We start from the raw sequence: 19,924 nt of genomic DNA, 5'->3' as shown, positions 1-19,924 counted from the left end.
AAGAAGTGAATGAAGTGTTTGGAGTAAACAGGAAACAGTCACGAGTCCCACTCTCTGATTACATAACAACTCTCAGTAATGTACAGGAGTGTCCATTTGACTGCATGGAGGTGCCTCAATGGCTGCTCACTGAGGGTATTTCTGTGTGTGTGTGTGTGTGTGTGTGTGTGTGTGTGTGTGTGTGTGTGTGTGTGTGTGTGTGTGTGTGTGTGTGTGTGTGTGTGTGCAGACTCACTCATCTCCATGTACTCAGGCGTGAGGCCTTCAAAGGGGGCCAGGGCGTAGTCCAGGTGCCACTGCTTCGGAGGTCTCTCGTCCTCAATCTCTGTCTCAGCAGATCCTTTATCCTTTATCGCACGCACCAACTTCTTCAGCTTCCTGTCAGAGCGGAGGGAGAGGTGGAGGAGAGGGTGAGGGGAGGAAAAGAAGAAGGGATTTAACACAGATTACATTCTTCTGTATAATGTGTTTACTTACGCTTTGAGGGATTTAAGAACTGTTGATCTAATTTAATGAAGAGAAGAGTAAGCAGAGACTAGATAACAAAATGAACAGCATATTTATTATCATTTCCTGCAAACAAAAACAATACCAAAGAAAAAGAGGCACAAATAAAAAAGATGGAATAAAGTACAAATAATAAATCCAACAAGGTACTTTCAGTATGAGTTGAAAGTTTGCAAAATAAATCAGATGCTTTTTTTTCATTCTAGCATTTAGCATTTTGATTTTTGAGAATTTTACCATCATTCTTCACATTCCAACTTTAATCTTAAAAACCAAGCTGTATGTTTATACACTACCAGTCAAAGTTTGGACACACCTTCTCATTCAATGGTTTTTATTTATTTTAATTATTTTCAACATTGTAGATTAATACTGAAGACATCAAAACTATGAAATAATCTGGTTTTGTCATAATCTGGATTACAACTGTAGTCAAATAGGGCTATCCATTGTGTACTAACCCTACCTCTGAACAACACAACTGATGGTCTCAAACACATTAAGAAGGCAAGTCATTCTACAAATGAACTCTTGACAAGGCTCATGTTAATTAGAAACCATTCCAGGAGACCACTTCATGAAGCAGACTGAGAGAATACCAAGAGTGTGCAAAGCTGTCATGAAGGAAAAAGGGGGCTACTTTACAGAATGTAAAATATAAAACATATTCTGCTTTGTTTAACACTTTTTTGTTCATTCAATAATTCCATATATGTTCTTTCATAGTTTTGATGCCTTCAGTATTAATCTACAGTGTTAAAATAAATAAAATAAATACAAACCCTTGAATGAGAAGGTGTTTCCAAACTTTTGACTGGTAGTGTATATCTTGCATTAATAGTACAGGTCAAATTTTTCTCTCCCCATTTTGACTCTATTTCTGAAGTCAAAAAAAAAGAAAGAATTCTTATTTTTTCTCCTTGACATTTTAGGTTGATTTTTAAGAATTGAAAAATGTTTGTAATACATTTGAGTTTTAAATTCCCAGCACTTGTGCTCCTCTGTGAAAAAATCCTACTGACAAACTGTTGTAAGAATCATCCAAGCATCAACCCTTATCTATGACAAATGAAGACAATGCAGAAATGCAAAAAATTCCAATCAAAAATCAACTTGTCTACAGCTCATTTCTCTATTTGAACACACTTCACTTTATTACCCATCTATTCTGAAGATATTGAGGCAAATAATTCAACATACATTTGAATTATTTGGGGTCTGACTGAGTTAACTTGCACCTGGCTTTCAGCTTGCTTCAAAACGCCTCTTCAGTAACCAATGAGGGACATCACTGAGACTATGCACATGTTTTCATGCAATCAAAGGAAACACCCGGGGATGAAATGAACGCTTTAGGACAGTGAACAGTTTGCAAACAGTCACGGGGAATTTCTGCTGTTTGGCATCGCGGTCTGTCACATGTTCTATTTGACATTTATTTAAAAGGGATTAAAGGCACGGCAGGGCAGGTTTATTTATATAGCATGATGCAGAAACAAAGTAATTCAAAGTTAAATATTGTCACATTCAGGTGGCTTTAATTGAAGTTAAGCTTCTTCAAATGCCACATGTGGTCATACTTATGCATGCTCGTTAAAATGTAGTTATTTTTCAATTTTATTATTTGAAGGTTAAATCTGCACCTGACCCCTCTGCTGCAGCTGAAGACCTGAATTTAAAATCCTGGTCCGTGTGAAAAACAGATATCCTCATATTTCCTAATCTACAGGACTGAACCGTGTTCTTAACAAACACGATGGGTGGTATGAGAAATATACTCAGAAACTTTCCCTGGAACATTAAAGACAGACACAGTCTCTGCTCGTGAAACATAATACACAAGCCAGCATTCACAGAGGTACAGTAATGTTTAACGTTTAGCTAATTGCAAACCGACTGACAAACAGCCAGAAGCTGACTGTGTTCAAAGACACAGACGCGAACACAGAAAGCAGGTTGGCACTGAACGTAACTGTGATGCTGACAAAGTGCTGCTGAGAAGAGAACAGCGGGGGAGCAGAGGCAGGTATGCAGCGTTTTATGTGTGTTTTTCTAACTACAGGCCTCTGTGCAAACACTTTCCCCCAGTGTGTGCCTCATGTGCTGTCATACCTGTGTTGTGTCCATATGCAGCGTGTACATTAACGTGTCAAATGATGCATGTATGACTGTCTGAGTGGCGTTAACATACAGTACTTATTTGACAATGTGAGTAATGTGCACAAGTACTGTATATGCATGTGGTCGTGTATATGACTGAATATACTCTGCTTGTAAAACTCTCATAAAAGCAGCTAAATGCTTGACCACATTATTTGAGTTTATCACACACACACACACACACACACACACACACACACACACACACACACACACACACACACACACACACACACACACACACACACACACACACGTGCATGCATGCACAAACACTAAAGAGTTATAGACGGTACCAATCATTCGAGGAGGCATTGAATGCAGAATCGTTTACTGTTCTTTAAAAACACACAGTCATAAACAGTACATGTGTGTTACTGTGTTTACCCTCATTCATACATTGAAGCTTTCTCCATATGGTCATGAGGTTGTTATTACTTTCTGTTTATTAGTCTTAAATTGAGAATCTGACGCTCAAAGCCTGGATGTGATTTTGAGGGTTGATGTTTTGTAATTGATGATGTATCATATCAGAAAACTGCAGAGTCTACTCAGTGTATGAAAAGTGACCTGCTAACCAGGTAAACATGAACCAGTTTCATTTTAACAGCATTTCTCTGGATGTGTTTTGAATTGAATCTGTTTCAGTGTTGTAGTGCCCCCTAGAGGTAAACACAATAAAAACAACTATAATTAATTTGCACAAGGAAGATAATTACAAAACCCTGGAGACAGACATTTGATATATTGTTGGCAGTGATTGGCGTTTTTCCTAAAATGTGTAAACCGAAATAAAATATTTCTCTACATTATCATTTCAAATCTAGAGGGTGTGATGACCCCTGCTTGTTCAACTATACTGGTGGTTATACTAATTTGCATTATGTTCCCTAGAGGTGCCTGGAGTGATGCTGATTGGCTGCATCCCCTCAGATTTGGCGCACCTGGGCCCGGTTCACCATCCTTATTTCTCAGATTTGCTTTTATCATATGAGCCAGTGAGAGCCCTCAGGTCTTCTGGTAGTGGACTTTTAATGGTACCAAAAGTTACAACAAAGACTCAGTTTCTATCATCACGGCCCATATCTGTGGAACGCCCTACCTGAAGATCTGAGGGCTGCACAGAGCATCAACATTTTTAAAAGCAAACACAAGACCAACCTTTTCAGTCTCACTTTTAACTGAGTTTCATTCATAATTAAAAAAGTTGTATTTATTTATTTATTTATTATCTAGTTCAAATGTAAGTCACTTTTATTCTATTTTATTTATCTATGTATTTATTGATTTTATTTTTTAAGTACGGAATCTTATTTTCTTTCAAAGGTTTAATATTTTAGTGTTTATTATCTTAGAAATGTATTTTATTTTGGTGAGTTTATCTTCCTGTGTTGAGTTTTAACATCTTATTTTACCTCCAGTGTTTCCTCATTAAGATATCATGAGAGTGTTTCCTCAGTTCGTTCAGCAACTTCTTTTTTATTTTTATTTTATTTTTATGGTTTTTATTACTATTGTTGCATTTATTGTGTTCTTAAATTTAGGATTGTGGGGTGGGTTTGTGGTCAGGGCTGTTGGTGGGATTAGGATGGGGGCGGGTCTTTTTAAAATCTTTTTCTTAATCTATTCTATTTTAAGTTGTTTCTATGTACAACACTTTGTGTTACAATGTCATTATATGAAAAGTGCTTTGTAAGTTAAGTCTGATTGATTGATTAATCCCTGATAAAAGGCCGGCTTCCTGCTACCCCACTCTCTCACTCTCCCCATGACACACCAACTTCCTTTAGTTAGACTTTTGTGTTTGTGGACTCATCAACACCTCTCATAAACCATATTCACACACCCACATGTACACTACTGATGTTACAGTATTTAATGGTGGTTATTTAATTTACTTTTATAATAAATAACTTAGTTTCTTTAATTCGTTTGTTGTCCTCTTATCTTTTTATCATGGCTCACAAGTCGGGTTATGACAAGGGGCTGTGTGGTGGTGTGGGAAACCAACACAGTGTACTCTGTCTGTATTTTCGGATTTTCCTCCTAATGTGGTCATTTTTTGGGTGTCACAGTTACATAAAGCTCTTTGTCAACAGTCTGCAGGTGTGACATCGCCGTCTCTCTCCTCTCCTCTGCTCTCAGTCTCCCTGGACAAGACATAAATGCAACATGTGTGACTTTTGAAGATGCTAAAAGGACAGAACAGATCCTGGTATTTGCAAAACTCATGCAGAGTTAGTGGTGTAGTGGCTGTGACTGAGAGTAGAGCAGAGAGACACACAGGAGGCAGGAGGAAACGTGACTTCGGCTGAGAGTAAACCAAATCCTGCTCCTTCTTGCACTTCTATGTGGAAGTGTCAGCATGCTTATACATCTTCAATAGTGTAACAGCTGTGAGAAAAGTCAGAGAGTAACTTATTGTTCATCGATTTCCCCGCTTTGTTTGATCGCACACTTTACATCTATATCGATAGACACTGTTGTTCCCTCTTGAAAGCTATATTTTTTAGATTTACATTGATTATGACGTCAGGGATTATGATTTCAGGGCCAAATAAAAATAAATCAACTCAGTTTGATTTTAAAAACAGGAGTAAGCACCTGTCCTTTTCACCTCACACTAACTCTCCCTCTTTGTACCGTGGAGAGGCATCTACAGTTCCTGTACACACAAACTGTGACCCAGTTCTGGGGCTGCACGCTTCCAAGTCCCCATTTCAAACTTCAGCACGTCACTATGAGCTGACACGACTCTCCTGTCCTGAGGGCTCCTCCAAATCTGAGCTAAAACACACCCTTCTTTTATAATTCAGCAAGCGGTGACGGTGAGTGCCAGTCACTCGTTCAGGACGCCGCTGTGAAGTCTCCACAGTCCTGGATTCTTTTTGAGAGGACATGCACATTAAGCCTCAGTCCTCTTAAGGATACAGACGGGCCTTTGGAGTCTACTAAAAGTTTCAAGCTTAAAGGATTTTCCTTGAATGTATCATCACCATAAATGAGTATTAAAGCACTGCTCCAAAACATTTTTTTTTAATAACACTGTTTGATGTTACTCTATCATGACTTCATCAGCTCTGGATTGAGACAAACTAGGTGAGGCTCAGGTCGGTCCAGCAGGCCCATTCACAATCTGTTCAGGTATTACTTTGGGTTTTTTTTAAAGGCTGGGTCAATCTCTCACATCTCTGTGAAGATTTTAGGGCCAGGAAATATGTATTAAACCTGGGAAACCTCTCATGTACCGCCTTAACTCCAGAAATTCCTCATGAACTGCTCCAACCCTCTGTTAGAAACTTTGGTTTTAATGGTTAGCTCCAAGGTGCGGATGCCTTTTAGTGGATAAATGTGAAGCAGATGAGCAGGAGGTATGTAGATGATGTGATGGTATGAGCTGTGACTCACTGATCCCTAAGGACATCCTGGAGAAGCTGCAATGTTTGATGAGAATCACCCAACAGGTCGGAGGTCTAACTGTGCTTACAGCAGTAGTGAGAGTGTGGCCTGAAGTCAGAAGAAGCCCCTCTGTTGTGTGACAGTTGATATAAACAGAGCTGAACTCAACCTGGAGGATTTGCATGTAGAAGCAGAGCTGTTACACAATATGAGGTGCCACTGCACAGATGTGGAGGAATGTTATTAGAACGAAAACAGGGGAGAGGGAATGTTGTAAGTGCCTGTGAGTTAGTATGTGTGGATATACGTAGGTGTTGTTTCTGTGTTGGGCTGAGAGCAAAGGATATTTCCAATTTACACAAAAGTGTCTCACGCAAAGCGGTAGACCTCATTTGTACCACAAGAAACAAATCCAGCATGTCTGGGTTTGGTTAAGTCAAGCCCTTTCTCTAATTACTATGGATGTATGAATATGTCTCCATTCACTGTACTGAGGCTTTCAGCAGCTACATGTTGGCCAGGGCATGGTTTGATGCTCTGTTAGCTGGATCAGGATTTGCTTGGTACCAAGATTTAAAGAGTGGGTGAGTAGGATGGACATCAGTGTTCTGTCTCAGCTGGAGCATATTTTGGAGCCAAGGCAGGCGCAGAAGAAGCTGGCAGGGGGAGCAGTGGGGTTAATGCCACGTTCCTTCCACTAACCAAAACATGTGCTTATCTTAGCCTCAACAAAAGTCTAAGACCCCTCAGGTCGATGTGGTCCATGGCAGAAAAGTTCCTTAAGTTGAACTGAAGCGAACACTCACAGTTATAGAGCTTGATGACTCTCGTGTTAGGTGTTTGATACATTTTCTCCCACTGTTGCTCCTCTACCTTGCTAGCCCAGTGAAGGTCACTGCAGGAGCCTCATTTGTCAACACAGTTGTCAATCATTATGTAATATATCTTTGTTTAAACATCAGAACTACTTAGAAATACAGTTCTCAGAAAAAAGATGGTTTAGACATAAATCAGTATGATAAGAACAGACTGTCATGACACACAGTATGTCATAGAAAAATGTATTTGACATGTTCTTTAATTACTCATCTTGACCCATGTTTAATCTGTTATAATGGAGGAGGCGGGCTTTAGGACCTATACTGCAGCCAGTTACCAGGAGGAGCTCTAAAAGTTTGATCATACAAAAAGCTTGATAATAGGGAGGTAAGGATACACTCAACCAACAATTTAATTTGATGATATCGCAATGCAAATTTTGTTGAATAGATTTTTATCCAACCTTATTTGTATTGATGTTGGAATAGAGCAGTGTATGTGATAGTGTCAGTTAAAGCTGGGGTTGGTAGTCAGATTTAGATCCACTTTTTGTTATACTGGTTAAAATGATCTTGTGTGTCTCGATGGTAATCAATACATAATATGTTCTTAAAAAAGAGGTAAAAAAAGCTGCTATCTACAGCCGGAGTAAACCTGGGAAAACACCAACCAATCCCTGCCATCAGGAGCCAAATGATGAAACCAATCAAATCCTGTCCTGCCGTTCTTCTCTGAGTGTACATTTCATGTTTGTTTGTGTTTTTAACTTTCCCTATGAGAATGTGTTGGTGTTTTCTTACCGCTGAGTGAGACATGAGTTGACGTAGTGCAAAACACAAACCATGTGCTGAGGATCGGTTTGGAATCAGTCACCATCATATGGTTGTGAATCAGCGGCGCTCGTGCATGTGAGCGGAGGCGTCGTTTTGGAGGAGCTCCGGGGGGAAGGGAATGCTACATTCAAATTCATGCTAGTTTTCCGTGACTACCAACCCTAGCTTTAAGCCTGATATTAAAGTTTAGATTGCATTCCCAAAATGAAATGAGAAAGAGAAGAGAAGATAAAGTAAAAGAAAACCTCAATGTTGACTGGCTCTAGCAACTCTTTTTCACAATCTTATCTCGTGTTTAAAAAAAGTTAATTGCTGAGGATTACATTTGCCAAGTATATGATTGTTATGAGGGTATATGAGTAATCGCAATGCACGGATCGCAGTGCTTTCCCTGTACAAAACTATTAAAATGCTGATTAATTTTTATTCTTTTTTATTTGTTCCTTCCATCAATTTCCTCATAACTGCTTTTTATGTGACAATATATTTTGTTTTTGTATTATTTTTATTACATTTTTTTCTAAATGTTATTTATTCTTCAGACTTTAGTGTTTTTTTGTGTGTTTCTCGTTTTAAAAACAATAAAAAGTGAATTCTAAAAAAAGTAACTTACACAAATACACCAATGTAACAGTTCTGTCTAGAGAGAATACTGCCGGTCACTGGCTCATTGGATGTTAGCTGAAACATCCCCCTTCCTGCTGGACAGCTGTTTTATTTGCCCCTCTGCATCCCCAATCTCCAAACTTCCTTCAACCTCAAAGTGAGCATGTGCATAAAGAGTGTAACAGTCCACTTACGGGATGCCAATTTCAAAGATGTTGTTCTGGATCAGCTGCTTCCCCAGCATGATGATGCTGAGCTGAATGCACAGCTCGATGAGACAGCCTCCGGGTGCACACTGAGGGAGACACACACAATACATATATGCACTTATTTATTATCACTTCGTCTCTTACTGAATAAATTTTGTTTTGCTTTTATGTCTATGATTCTGAGTGTCCTACAGTAATGTAAGACCGCACACAAGTCTGAATACCACATTAAAGTCTCAACTACTCCACCAGGAAGAAAACCTGTTCAAGGATGCAGGCCAACCACAAAGAGACTTTATGAATCAGCTTTTAATAAAAACATGGAGACTGTAATGACTCTGATCCTAGCAATGCTCTGAACAGTGAATGTGAACTATAACCAGCAAACCTGAGATACATAAGGTCAGACCGAAGCACTCTGTTGTACACAAGCTGGTTCTATCATTCAATATTGGGCTTATTTACAGATCATAAAGACATCGCAGACCTCTGACTATTTTATTAGGTGTTTGAAATTATGTGTCAAATGTTTGTATCTTTGTGTCTTGTCTTTGATCTCAAACAGAACTGCTGTGATGTAAGTGAATTTGAAGACTTTGGCAGAAAACAGAGTTGGATAACAAACCTCTTCCATCCGGTAGCCGTTAAAGACGTACACATAATTTCCAGGTCGACCAGCAAACCTGCAAAATCAGAAGATGCCTGGATTAGGACTGGTTTCAAGTTGATCCATCTGGCAGTGATTTCTTTATTTATTCTATTCTCTGAGGTAAGAATGTCCTATTACAATGAAACATGGTTTTGTGTTTGACCTACCGTCCCTTAAAGAAAGCCACATAAAAAATGGGAGCGTATGCGTTCATAAACTTGAGCAGAAAGGCTTTCAGGATGAGGCGCTCCTCGAAGTTTGTTTCTGTTTTAGGGATTTCTGAAAAGACAGGTGAAGAGAAACTCAGAAAAAACTCCACATGGTCACAGGATGATAAGTTAAGTTAGATGTTGAATGAAATGTAGGACACAAGATTTCACAATCAATCTGTTTTGATGGATTGCGTTATAATTTCCCACACTGTGTTTCCTGCAGTTGCTCGTTTTCCCCGCATGTCTGCTTTGTAAAAAAAATAGGCTCTCCTTTGACTGCTGGCCTGGAATCATGATATAATCACTGTGCTGGAAGTAGGTTAAAATGCACCTCTCACATGGCAAATCCTCACTCTCCTCTTCCTTTTTCTCACACTCTTCCTTTTTTGATTCTTTCCCTCTATTTCTGAGGTTTTGAATATGAATGTTAATGTGGTATAAACCTCTTGGGATGACTGATGGGATGACTGGAGCATGAAAACATCAAAGTTTCATCAAATGGTCCTCAAAGAGGCCGACGCACTCTTCCTGTCTCTCTCTCACACACGTTGATGCTGAATGATAACGTTTAAATGTTGACTTTGCACTTCCTTTTTTTTTTTTTAAGATATATTTTTGGCTTTCTTTTTCCTTTAGTGTATAGGACATCTGAAGAGAGATAGGAAATTTGGGGAGTGGAGAGAAGGGGGAGACATGCAGGAGTGGTCAACCGGCCGGGAATCGAACCAGTGACCCCTGCGACGAGGACTGTAGCCTCTGTATGTGGGGTGCTTAGACCGCTATACCACAAGCGCCCCAACTTTACATTTCTGATCAGATTTTAACTCTTTAAATTTTGGAAAAATGCCAAGATGGACAAAACAGAAGCACCTGAGTTTGTTATTAGTGATGATGAAGGTACAGAAGGAAAGACCTGTCTGATTTTGTCTAAATTTATCTGAAATTCCAGAGAAGGAGGAATAAAAAAACGGGGTCTGTCAGCGTTCAGCTGTTAATCAGGATGTGATTAAGGGACAAAATGAACGTTTTTGTTTTTTTTGCAAATCCTATGCTGTTTTCTTTCTTTCTTCCTGCAGCTGTAATGATTGATATTGACAATATGGCGCTCTCAAATTGAACATTTCACTTCAATAAACTTCATGCACTTTTTGTCAAACAGAATGAAAACATCAGAAGAACTTAAAGATTTAAGCTACCACCTTTGAGCTAAGGATACAGGTACAGCCAATAAGACTGATGTCGACAGGTAACCGAATCACAAAAGCTGGCAGAGCATGAATTTGGAGGAACCAAATGATTACAGACCTGTGGATGAAGCTAATTGAAGAAGTTAACTACAGCCTGGTGGCAACTGAATGCAGACCAGTCAACTTTGTGGGAAGCCCAGGTCTAAGTGACGTCTTTAGGGTGACATACTGAGAGTCATATGCCTCACAGTCACTGCCTAAGCAGTGCAGTGTTATTAGAGTAGTAAATATAACAGTCAAGTACATTTCTTTATATGAATTTGATTCACAAATCAAGACACTGATAATAACTGCTTTACATTGTTTTGATGGATTTAAAAGATGTCTTTAAAATGCAAAAATACAAAAAAATTAAGACATGATTTAAAATGCAAATATTTGCGATTAAACTACAGAAGCCACTTGATTAATGGCCATTTGAAAATTAAATAGTTTGGAAGCAATGGTAATAACAAATCACCTAAAAGAGCTGAAAGCCTTAAACATAAACAGAAGAAAGATGAACACTGCCAACGTCGTCTTTATTTATTTAGGAGAGGTATAAAGTGTGAAAATGACTCTGTGTACAGATAAGATGCAGTATATTTCTACCATTGAAATTAGAGGGCACATTTCTTACATTACCTGCCTCTGATAATTCAGACAGCATAGCACTGACAAAGGTAGCTGTAGACAGCTGATGGGTTGTGTTTATTTTTTGTTCTCTTTTGTGTTTTCTCAGGTTTTTCATGTTTTTAAAAGCTGCACTTTAATGGTTGTCAGTGTAACCACACCAAGGGAGTAAAGGTCAGTGTTTTCCATACCTAGCTCAGTCAGCCACAGAGCCACAGCGCCGTAGATTTCATCCAGGATCAGAATGACGACCAGGTTGATGATGACCGCGGTGGCTGTCACCGTCACCCGAACGTTGGACTTTGTCTCCGGATCTGGACTCATCGCCATCAGAGCCGACACGGTGATTCGGTAGATGATGACGCCGAAAACAGCTGAAAAGGTCAAGCCGAACTAAGAGCAGAGAGGAAGATAGAGATAATAATAATAAATGAGTCTTTACTTGTGTCGGTCTGACACTCTCAATGTTGAGGCTGGAGTGAATACTTCAAATGTAGGTCACTCATATAATGATTTATGTACATTAGCTGCGAATGTTAGTGTATGTTTCAACTCAAAGTGCTTTCATCCATACATAGATAAAAAATGTATGATCCCAACTGCAGCATTAACCTGATTTTTTACACTGACCATAAAAAGGATGGAGGAAACGTTGATGAAGTATCCAGGTAGACGATCTTTCCAGGTCAGCTTCTCTATCACAGCCTAACAGGAAGAAAAGGAGGGAAAGAGAGGAGAACCTGTCAGTCATTCATACAAAGTAAATGGTCCGTCACACTTAGTTGGGATGTTTGTGATGCAGAACATAAAGTGGTCTATTGAGACATCTCAAAACAGAGAATAAGAGGGAAAGAAGCAGTTTCGAATGGTTTCAGATGTGAATATAAAACAAATCTCTGCGATGTCCTGATGTGAATAACACTGTCAGAGTTACCCTTACACCTCTCACATGTTTGTATAGAATATAATGGAAAGACGAGGCAGCAGCATCTGTTTTTCACCGCCTCCACAGGAAGTGTTACTACGTCTCATAAGAGAGACATAAAGAGGCACAATAGACCGTTTTACAGTCTGCATCCTACATTTAGAGACCAGCGCAGAACAAATGTTTTCATTCCATGGACTGTGAAACACAGAGACGAGCCCCAGTTAACATCAACACTGCATAAAAGCAGATTCTGCCTGGTGGAGCCGTTTCTATGAAAACCTGCAGAGATTGAAAGTTTGATTTTCCAATTTTCAGCCTAATTTATGCTGAGTCATGCCTTGATTTAGAGACCCATGCTTGAAAAACAATGCTTCATTTTCTATTTGTTGATCACAAAAACAAATTGTTCAAAATGTTGAAAAAATACTCAAGTCTTTGTTGCAGAGACTAAGATGAAAAGATCAAGACCGCCTCTGTACAAACACTCCATATGATGCTTATGTACAGCCATGAGAAAGACAGCTCTGCTTCTTATGGTTAAGCACTTGATTCTGATTGGTCGTTATAACGTTACAGTATAGTTGTTTCTCGTTAGCAGGTCGCTGTTATGACAAGCAAACAAAAAACTTATGGGCTCAGTCTCTGGGACATCACACATTGGTGTCTGAAGCCAAATGAAGGTAGGCTGACTAAACCAAACTTTTGATCAACCTTGAAACTGGAAATAGGGGGAGCTGAGGTGAGCTGTCCATCAGCTAAGCCGTGCCCCTAATAATGCAAATATATGTATAACTCTCACCCAAGCAGCAACCTCCGGTCTAAAAGTATGAGGCCAATGTGGAAGTGCTCAGTTCATCGATGATCCACTTGAGGCTGGCTCCGGAAGTACCAGAAACCACATACACACCCATTCAAAGAAGACGATCTTACAGCAGAAATAAACATGTTCACAGCCTGGTTCAAAAGACCAGTGTAGTCTGGATAGATCATTTCTCGATCAGCACAATTTTGAAGATATTTATATTACAAGTTTTTCATTTTGAGAGGCACAGCTGAATGGATTGATAGGTGGGAACACTGTAGCTGTTGGCTAGGAGGCTAAAAGCCCGCCTCTTTATGTCACACTCACTCAACAGCAGTTGTTTTGAGTTCAACATTGCCAATATGGCTGCCACCGATTGGCCTGAAAACAGCGCTTCAGAAACAGATTGGTGACATCACGGATACTACATCCATTATTTATACAGACTATGCTCTCACCCTTTGTATCATCTTGACAAATGTGTTTCTACAAAACGTACCCTCATGTTTCACATCACCGTCACTGTTAATGTCCAGTTTATCAAAGGTAATAACAGCAACGTCAGCTAGCTGAACTTTAGTTAGGTTAGGCTGCTTAAGGTTTGGGGTTAAGCACATTATTTGCCATAAATCTGCCACATAGCCTTCTTACTCTTTAGATTATGTACAGACAAAATATACAAGGTGTGATGTGTAATTTAGTAAGCCTCAGGAACTCTGGAAAGTCTTTTTTCCCTTCCTCTAATGTTACTAAACATCTCCTAGCTAACCCAGCCATTAAGACAACAAATGCCAAACTGTTCCCCAAAAACTGGATTAAATCAGTGTTACCTCACATACATGGTACCAACCTTTAAGAGGAAACAGTGTGACGCTTGTTAACGGTCATCACTAAAAGTAACTGAGTCATTAACAGCTCTTTGTCAGCTTTCATTTTCTGATTTCTGACCCTCCTCCATGCAACATTAAGACTTTTGACCTGTGCATTCAGGACTAAGTGCCAAATAACTGCCATGAACAGGACAGCTTCACATTTGCAAACGACTATATTATACAACTACTAAATGGTCTGAAAAAGGATGAAAACTAACATATGACATATTTTAGATGTCCTCTAACCTTCTGACATTCTCCTCATATTCACTCAACGAGTGTGTGTGGCATGTTTCTGAAGTTCCCAGTGGAAAACGTTGACCTACTTGCATCAAAAAGAAATGCCACTTCACTGACCTGCCTCTGCTTAAATACGGCCTGATCTCTGTAAAAACAAATGTTGCCTCTTCCTCCTGAGATATGTGACCCCATTAGCTGGTATACACTCTCATACATACATGGACAGTCAGAGACAAGCTGGAATCTCACACACTAGAGGATGCACACACTCACAGTCCCACAGAGCTCAGTGATGGGCTGAGAAGAACTCAGGCACCTTGAATATTCTTACAAGTTACACAGCAGCACCCTCTAGTGCATACAGAGGGACATTGCAAGCTGCAGGACACACTCGAAGCACAATGGCTGGATGAAACTTAACTACTTCTATCTGCATCTCTAGCCTGATGACTGATCAGTAAAAGAAAAAATAGAGCAACACTTACAGGCCAGTTCAGGCAGGTGACTCAAGCTGCACAGATTTCACATGAAACCTAACCCTCATCATCACGACTGCTCTCATACTCTGCCTCACCATTACCTCAACATCCACCTGCAGGCTCCAGGCAGAGGGTTTCAGACTGTATCTCATCAGTCCTCAAATTTCCACATGTTAAATAAATCTGTGAGGAGTGATGAGGCCAGAGTCTAGACCCCAAATTAGTTTTATGACAGAACTATGTTTAATCTGTTTCAGTAATTCTCCATTTCCTCAGTATTTCTTAAGGACATGCTGGGGATTTTTAACAAGTGAACAAGCTAATTCACAAATCATTCAAATCAACTATCACTCTGGAAAAAAATGCCCCTCCAAAAACAAGAAAACAACCTTATTTCAAGGTACTTTTATTTTGAAATAAGCCAAAAAATCTGCCAATAGAAGTAGTGAAAATTTGCTTGGTAAGATTTCTTAAAATAAGACGTAATATTCAGAAAACTGCGATCTTAAAATTAGCAGGGAAAACTTATTTTAAGCAATATTTTACCAGTAAAAATTCATGTCAACTTCTTCATTTGAGATATATTCACCTTACTTTGAGTTGTATTATAGCGGCACTTCTCTAGGTTTAAGACCATCTTGAAATAAGTTTACAAAGTTTAATTTGAGCATTTTGAGATGTAATGTCTTCTCATAGTGAGCTGGATATACTAATATTCAGTCGTGTTGTTTTTTAGGATAAGCCAGCTATGCTCTAAAGTAGGTGTTTCATTGTGTGCATGTAGTTTGAGGATGGATATTTTTGTATGATTTAGAAGAAACAGTGTCTGAAAACTGAAACCCACCCTTAATAAAAACAACCTTTCTTTCTTTCTTTCTTTCTTTCTTTCCTTCCATCTTTCTTTCTTTCTTTCTCTTTCTTTCTTTTATCAATGGATCTGTTTTCTGATAGATTCTCCAATGAAATGCATTTACTTAAATCAAGTAAAGGGTTTGTCTTAAATCAAGATTATCCATCTTCTACAAATAAGATGTCAGCTTGAAAAATGTCTGAAATGTAAATTAAACCTTGTTTCTTCTAAATTACAACTCAAAACAAGATCATTTCAAGATTATTTGACTTAACAAGATACTCAAGATGCATTGTCTTAAAAAAAGTCCCTCTATCTTGCTCAAATATTACTTGTTAGGTAAATTGATCTTAAATCAAGTGGGAGAAGACATTTTGACTAAAAATTAGACAATTTCACTTGGTAAGATTTGAGTTTTTGCAGTGCACTCTTCCAACCAGCTTCTAAAGTTCCCTGAATGTCTCCTTTTAAACCACCCCTGACACATGCACACCTTACCTCCAACCGATAAATGATAAACTCTTTTTACATGACACATTGGAGACTCTGAGACTGACTGAAAACATGTGAGGATCCTGCTTAGACCACATTTGTAGTTGCATGACAGAATAAATTACCTTCTCAGGTAAAAGTGTTAAAAGGGTAATCAGCTACAAAGCTAATGAGCTTCTTGATTAGACCGCAAACCTGTTACACTCCAACACGCGGTTCTCCCTCCAGATATTGGAAATCAATAATTTATGTGGAAAAATGTGGTCCATATAAAGGGTACATACATCCACTGTTAAAGCCAGCAATCTATGACACACTTCAGAGGGAGAGAGGGTGATAATCTGGAGGACATTTGGAGGACTGAACGTCTCTCATACTCTGACCACTTCTCTGTCTTTTGAGAGTTTTATATTCACCCTTAAGAGCTACTTTTTAGGCCACAGCCTCAATTTCAAGAAGGATACCCAGAAGTTTTCTGTTCAGGCTATTTTCTCTCTTACACACAAACTTACACCCAAACAGGTTAATGACCCTGAAGGAGTGACTTAGTGAAGGACAAAAATGCCTCCAGAGTGGAGATGTGTGAGTGTGTGTGTGCGTGCGTGCGTGTGTGTGTGTGTGTGTGTGTGTGTGTGTGTGTGTGTGTGTGTGTGTGTGTGTGTGTGTGTGTGTGTGTGTGTGTGTGTGTGTGTGTGTGTGTGTGTGTGTGTGTGTGATGGGGACACCCTTCACAGAAAAGGTAGCAGTAAATGGGTCAGGTGTTATATTTATCTCGTTACCTTCATTGAGGAAAGCCAAACACAGAAAGTGTTGGGGAGTGTCAGAGGCTCACTCACATGCTTTACTTCTCCATTGCACTACCTCCCTCTGTTGATCCTCCTCTCTATCTCTCCCAAACTTTAACTTTCCACGAGTACACCCTGTTTTCCAGGATCATGACTTGCCGATCACTCAAGCCAGGCAACAATGAGAGTATATGAAACGAATCAACCAACTCAAATATGTCTCTACACATACAAACACAACAGGCAGGTGGCATCCTCCATCTATCTGGAACAAACTCAACTCAGGATGCTGAGCATTCTGTCATCCTTCATTGTTTATGACAACATTTTAGAGACTGGTTTTCTCTCAGCATCCCAACTCTGACTGACTCCAGCATCCTGCTCTGAAGGCCACGGATGCTCTCAAGGATTACAAAAGTCTACGTAAGTGCTTGTCCCAACTTTACAGCAGTTAAATATGAAGAATCCCCCTTTATTTAAATGTTTAGACATGTTTCATGTCATGAACTCTGACAGCTCCACATTAAGAGAGCTGTGAAGGCAAGGATGAATAGACAAAGCGTCTGTTCATAAATCACAGAGACAAAAATGAACTGCAGGTCTGTTATATTATGGTCTGGCACTTTCAAAGTCATTAATTAGTCAGATTAATTATGCAATAGCAGCTTTTTGTATCGTAAATGTCGTCAATAACAGAGCAAGTTAAAGCTCACTTCTATCATCAAACAGAACAAAGAGTGAGTGTGGGGTATAAGAAGGAAAGAAAGGAAAGACAGGTATCAAAGCTCTTTCATTCTTATACATACACATCTGTCTCACTCATCACCCATATACTGTTTTATATACTTGATGCTGATTGGTCAGATCCCATAACAAGGGTCATTAATTCTGAATAGCCAAAGGGATGCCAGGGAAAACCTGATCACACACATATCAAATAAATCTTTTGAAATGTTGAAATCTTTATAAAGCTAACATTTCACCTCTTCCTGTTGACAATGTGGCAAGAAGTTAGTTCCACATAGCATTGTTAAATTACATGGAGGATGATTTAAAAAATTGCTCTCGCTTTATTTGGAGAGAACAAAACTTTAGTTAAATGATTAAAGGCCGGCAAGTCACCAGCAGAGAAAACAAGGAGGGAAACTGCAGAAATAAGTGAGGGATGTTAAAACACACATGGAGCTGAGTAAAAGAGATGTCGACCACAGAGCAAACACAAACCACAACCCAGTACGAGCTTTGGCAGGGCTATGGTGCTGATAGATGAGAAGAAAACGCCAACAGAAAAACAAAGGGGAAGAGGACCTTAAACAGGTGCTGCTGTTCTTTTCTGCCTCTGTTAAGAATGCAGACCGAAAAACACTAATGTTTAGACCAGGGGTGTCAAACATGCGGCCCGCGGGCCAAAACCAGCCGGTGGAACAACTTTGCAAAGTGAAAAAATTACAGAGAAGACACTAATACTTAATAAAAGTAACTACTGTTTCAGATTTGTCCTCTGGGGGTCACATACAATCATAGTGCTGACGGAGCGCACCTGAACGGGGCTTTTTTTCCAGGACTTTTTTTTCAAAGTGAGGAAATAGATGACTTGCTGTTTGCATAATCCGGTTGAGATTCATGCAGACTTTTTAGAGCACTATAAGATGATCCACTAACTACTAACATTAGCACTACACCCCTGCATACAACACTGTCCAGCAAGCACAGTGTTCATGCTGGAGCTGAGGGGTCCAAAATAGTCAACTTTACCTTCTTTATTATTATAATCTATCTGTTCTTTTGCAGTAAACATTACACTCTGTGTCGGGTGAATGGGTAGCCTGTGTGTTCGGTGTGTTCGCAGCAGGCTTCAGGGCTTAAAGAGTAAAATATTCAGCCCCACTATCAGACTCATGATAGAGAAAATTACAACAGCTGTTTTTGTAGAAAGATAGTTCATGTAATGTGAACATTTTCAGAATGTACTTTTTTGTACTAAAACAAAAGGACAAATGTAGAGTTGTTATTATTCATATCATGTTATGATTTTACTGGTCCGGCCCACTACAGATCAACTTGGACTGTATGTGGCCCCTGAACTGAAATTATTTTGACGCCCCTGTTTTAGACGTTACCATGAAGGAAAATATTAACATGATTCATTAGCTGGTAGCAGGTTAATAGTTAGATAATGTATAGTGAGCTGGATACTGTATACCGAGCCTAACTTTCATGTCAATAAAGCTGTTTGAATTGGTGGATAAGACTCCTCTGATTGAGTCAGGGTCTTGTCTCACCCTGTCAGGATTCTATTTCATATAGCTACTCACTGTAAATTATCCTTTACCTGCTGTTACTCTAGCAGCCAAACTTGTGGTCTGTTTAGTTATTGAGTGCTTACAGATGTTCACACAGCTTCTAGACTACCTCAGAGTGAGAACGGTTCAGACAAAATGATGTTGTGGAAATGTTCTGTAACCCGACCTCTTTGAAACAAGTAAACACCTCTGCTTTGTAAGAGTAGATCGGATTCTTAAGCACATTTTACTGCCCCAGGTTACAAATCAAGTTTATGTATGTGTGTGTGTGTTTGAAAGAGGGAGAGGGAGAGAGAGAGAGAGAGAGAGAGAGAGAGAGAGAGAGAGAGAGAGAGAGAGAGAGAGAGAGAGAGAGAGAGAGAGAGAGAGAGAGAGTTCTGTGTCGCCATAGCGACATTCTCTAATCTTACCCCTGGCTTCCTGCCCAGCGTGCCTGACTCCCACTCAGCCTCCCTCCCTCCCTCCCTCTGTTTCTCTCCATCCCTCCACTCCTCCAAGTCTCCCTCTGTTTATTTGTTCGTCTCTTGTTGTCCTTTTTCTCTTCATCTACTCTAAACTCTTTACCTTTTTTTAATTTAGTGTCTCAGATTGGAAAGTTCTCATGTTTACGAAGCAGCAGGTGCAGGAATATAACTCTACCATTCAAATGATAATTCACAGCAAACATATGAACCCGCTGTCACAGGAGAAACACAGGTGTGACTTCTGACATTATTAAACGACGGCTCAGTTCCATTATGATGTTTCAGTAAATGTATCAGCTGTTCAGGCAGCAGCATAAGCTGTCATTGATGTTATTAGTAACACCTGTGGATAATATACTCTGCTGTAATCCCTCTAAATAATGACTCTTTCTTTCTAAAGTGGGATTACAGCTGTTTAATATCTGATCTCACGCTGAAGTCATTTATTCATACTGA

The 19,924-nt window shown here is 39.4% G+C and overlaps 1 protein-coding gene across 2 annotated transcripts in view; it reads right to left on the bottom strand.

Annotated features, from left to right (window-relative positions):
* Positions 1 to 19,924, bottom strand: part of ano2b (anoctamin 2b) — a 107,501-nt gene that overhangs the window by 34,777 nt on the left and 52,800 nt on the right. For both annotated transcript variants that reach the window (XM_034674095.1, XM_034674096.1), the window contains 6 exons: positions 11,884 to 11,958; positions 11,445 to 11,646; positions 9,350 to 9,461; positions 9,159 to 9,216; positions 8,519 to 8,619; positions 236 to 378 (listed from right to left, as the gene is read on the bottom strand). In XM_034674095.1, coding sequence (XP_034529986.1) covers positions 236 to 378; positions 8,519 to 8,619; positions 9,159 to 9,216; positions 9,350 to 9,461; positions 11,445 to 11,646; positions 11,884 to 11,958 — 691 coding nt within the window. The remainder of the gene's footprint in view (positions 1 to 235; positions 379 to 8,518; positions 8,620 to 9,158; positions 9,217 to 9,349; positions 9,462 to 11,444; positions 11,647 to 11,883; positions 11,959 to 19,924) is intronic.

The sequence above is a fragment of the Notolabrus celidotus genome, chromosome 21 (genome assembly GCF_009762535.1).
Source record: "Notolabrus celidotus isolate fNotCel1 chromosome 21, fNotCel1.pri, whole genome shotgun sequence".
Taxonomy (NCBI): domain Eukaryota; kingdom Metazoa; phylum Chordata; class Actinopteri; order Labriformes; family Labridae; genus Notolabrus; species Notolabrus celidotus.
The sequence above is the reverse complement of the archived record's forward strand: the minus strand, read 5'-3'. Positions and strand labels throughout refer to the sequence as shown.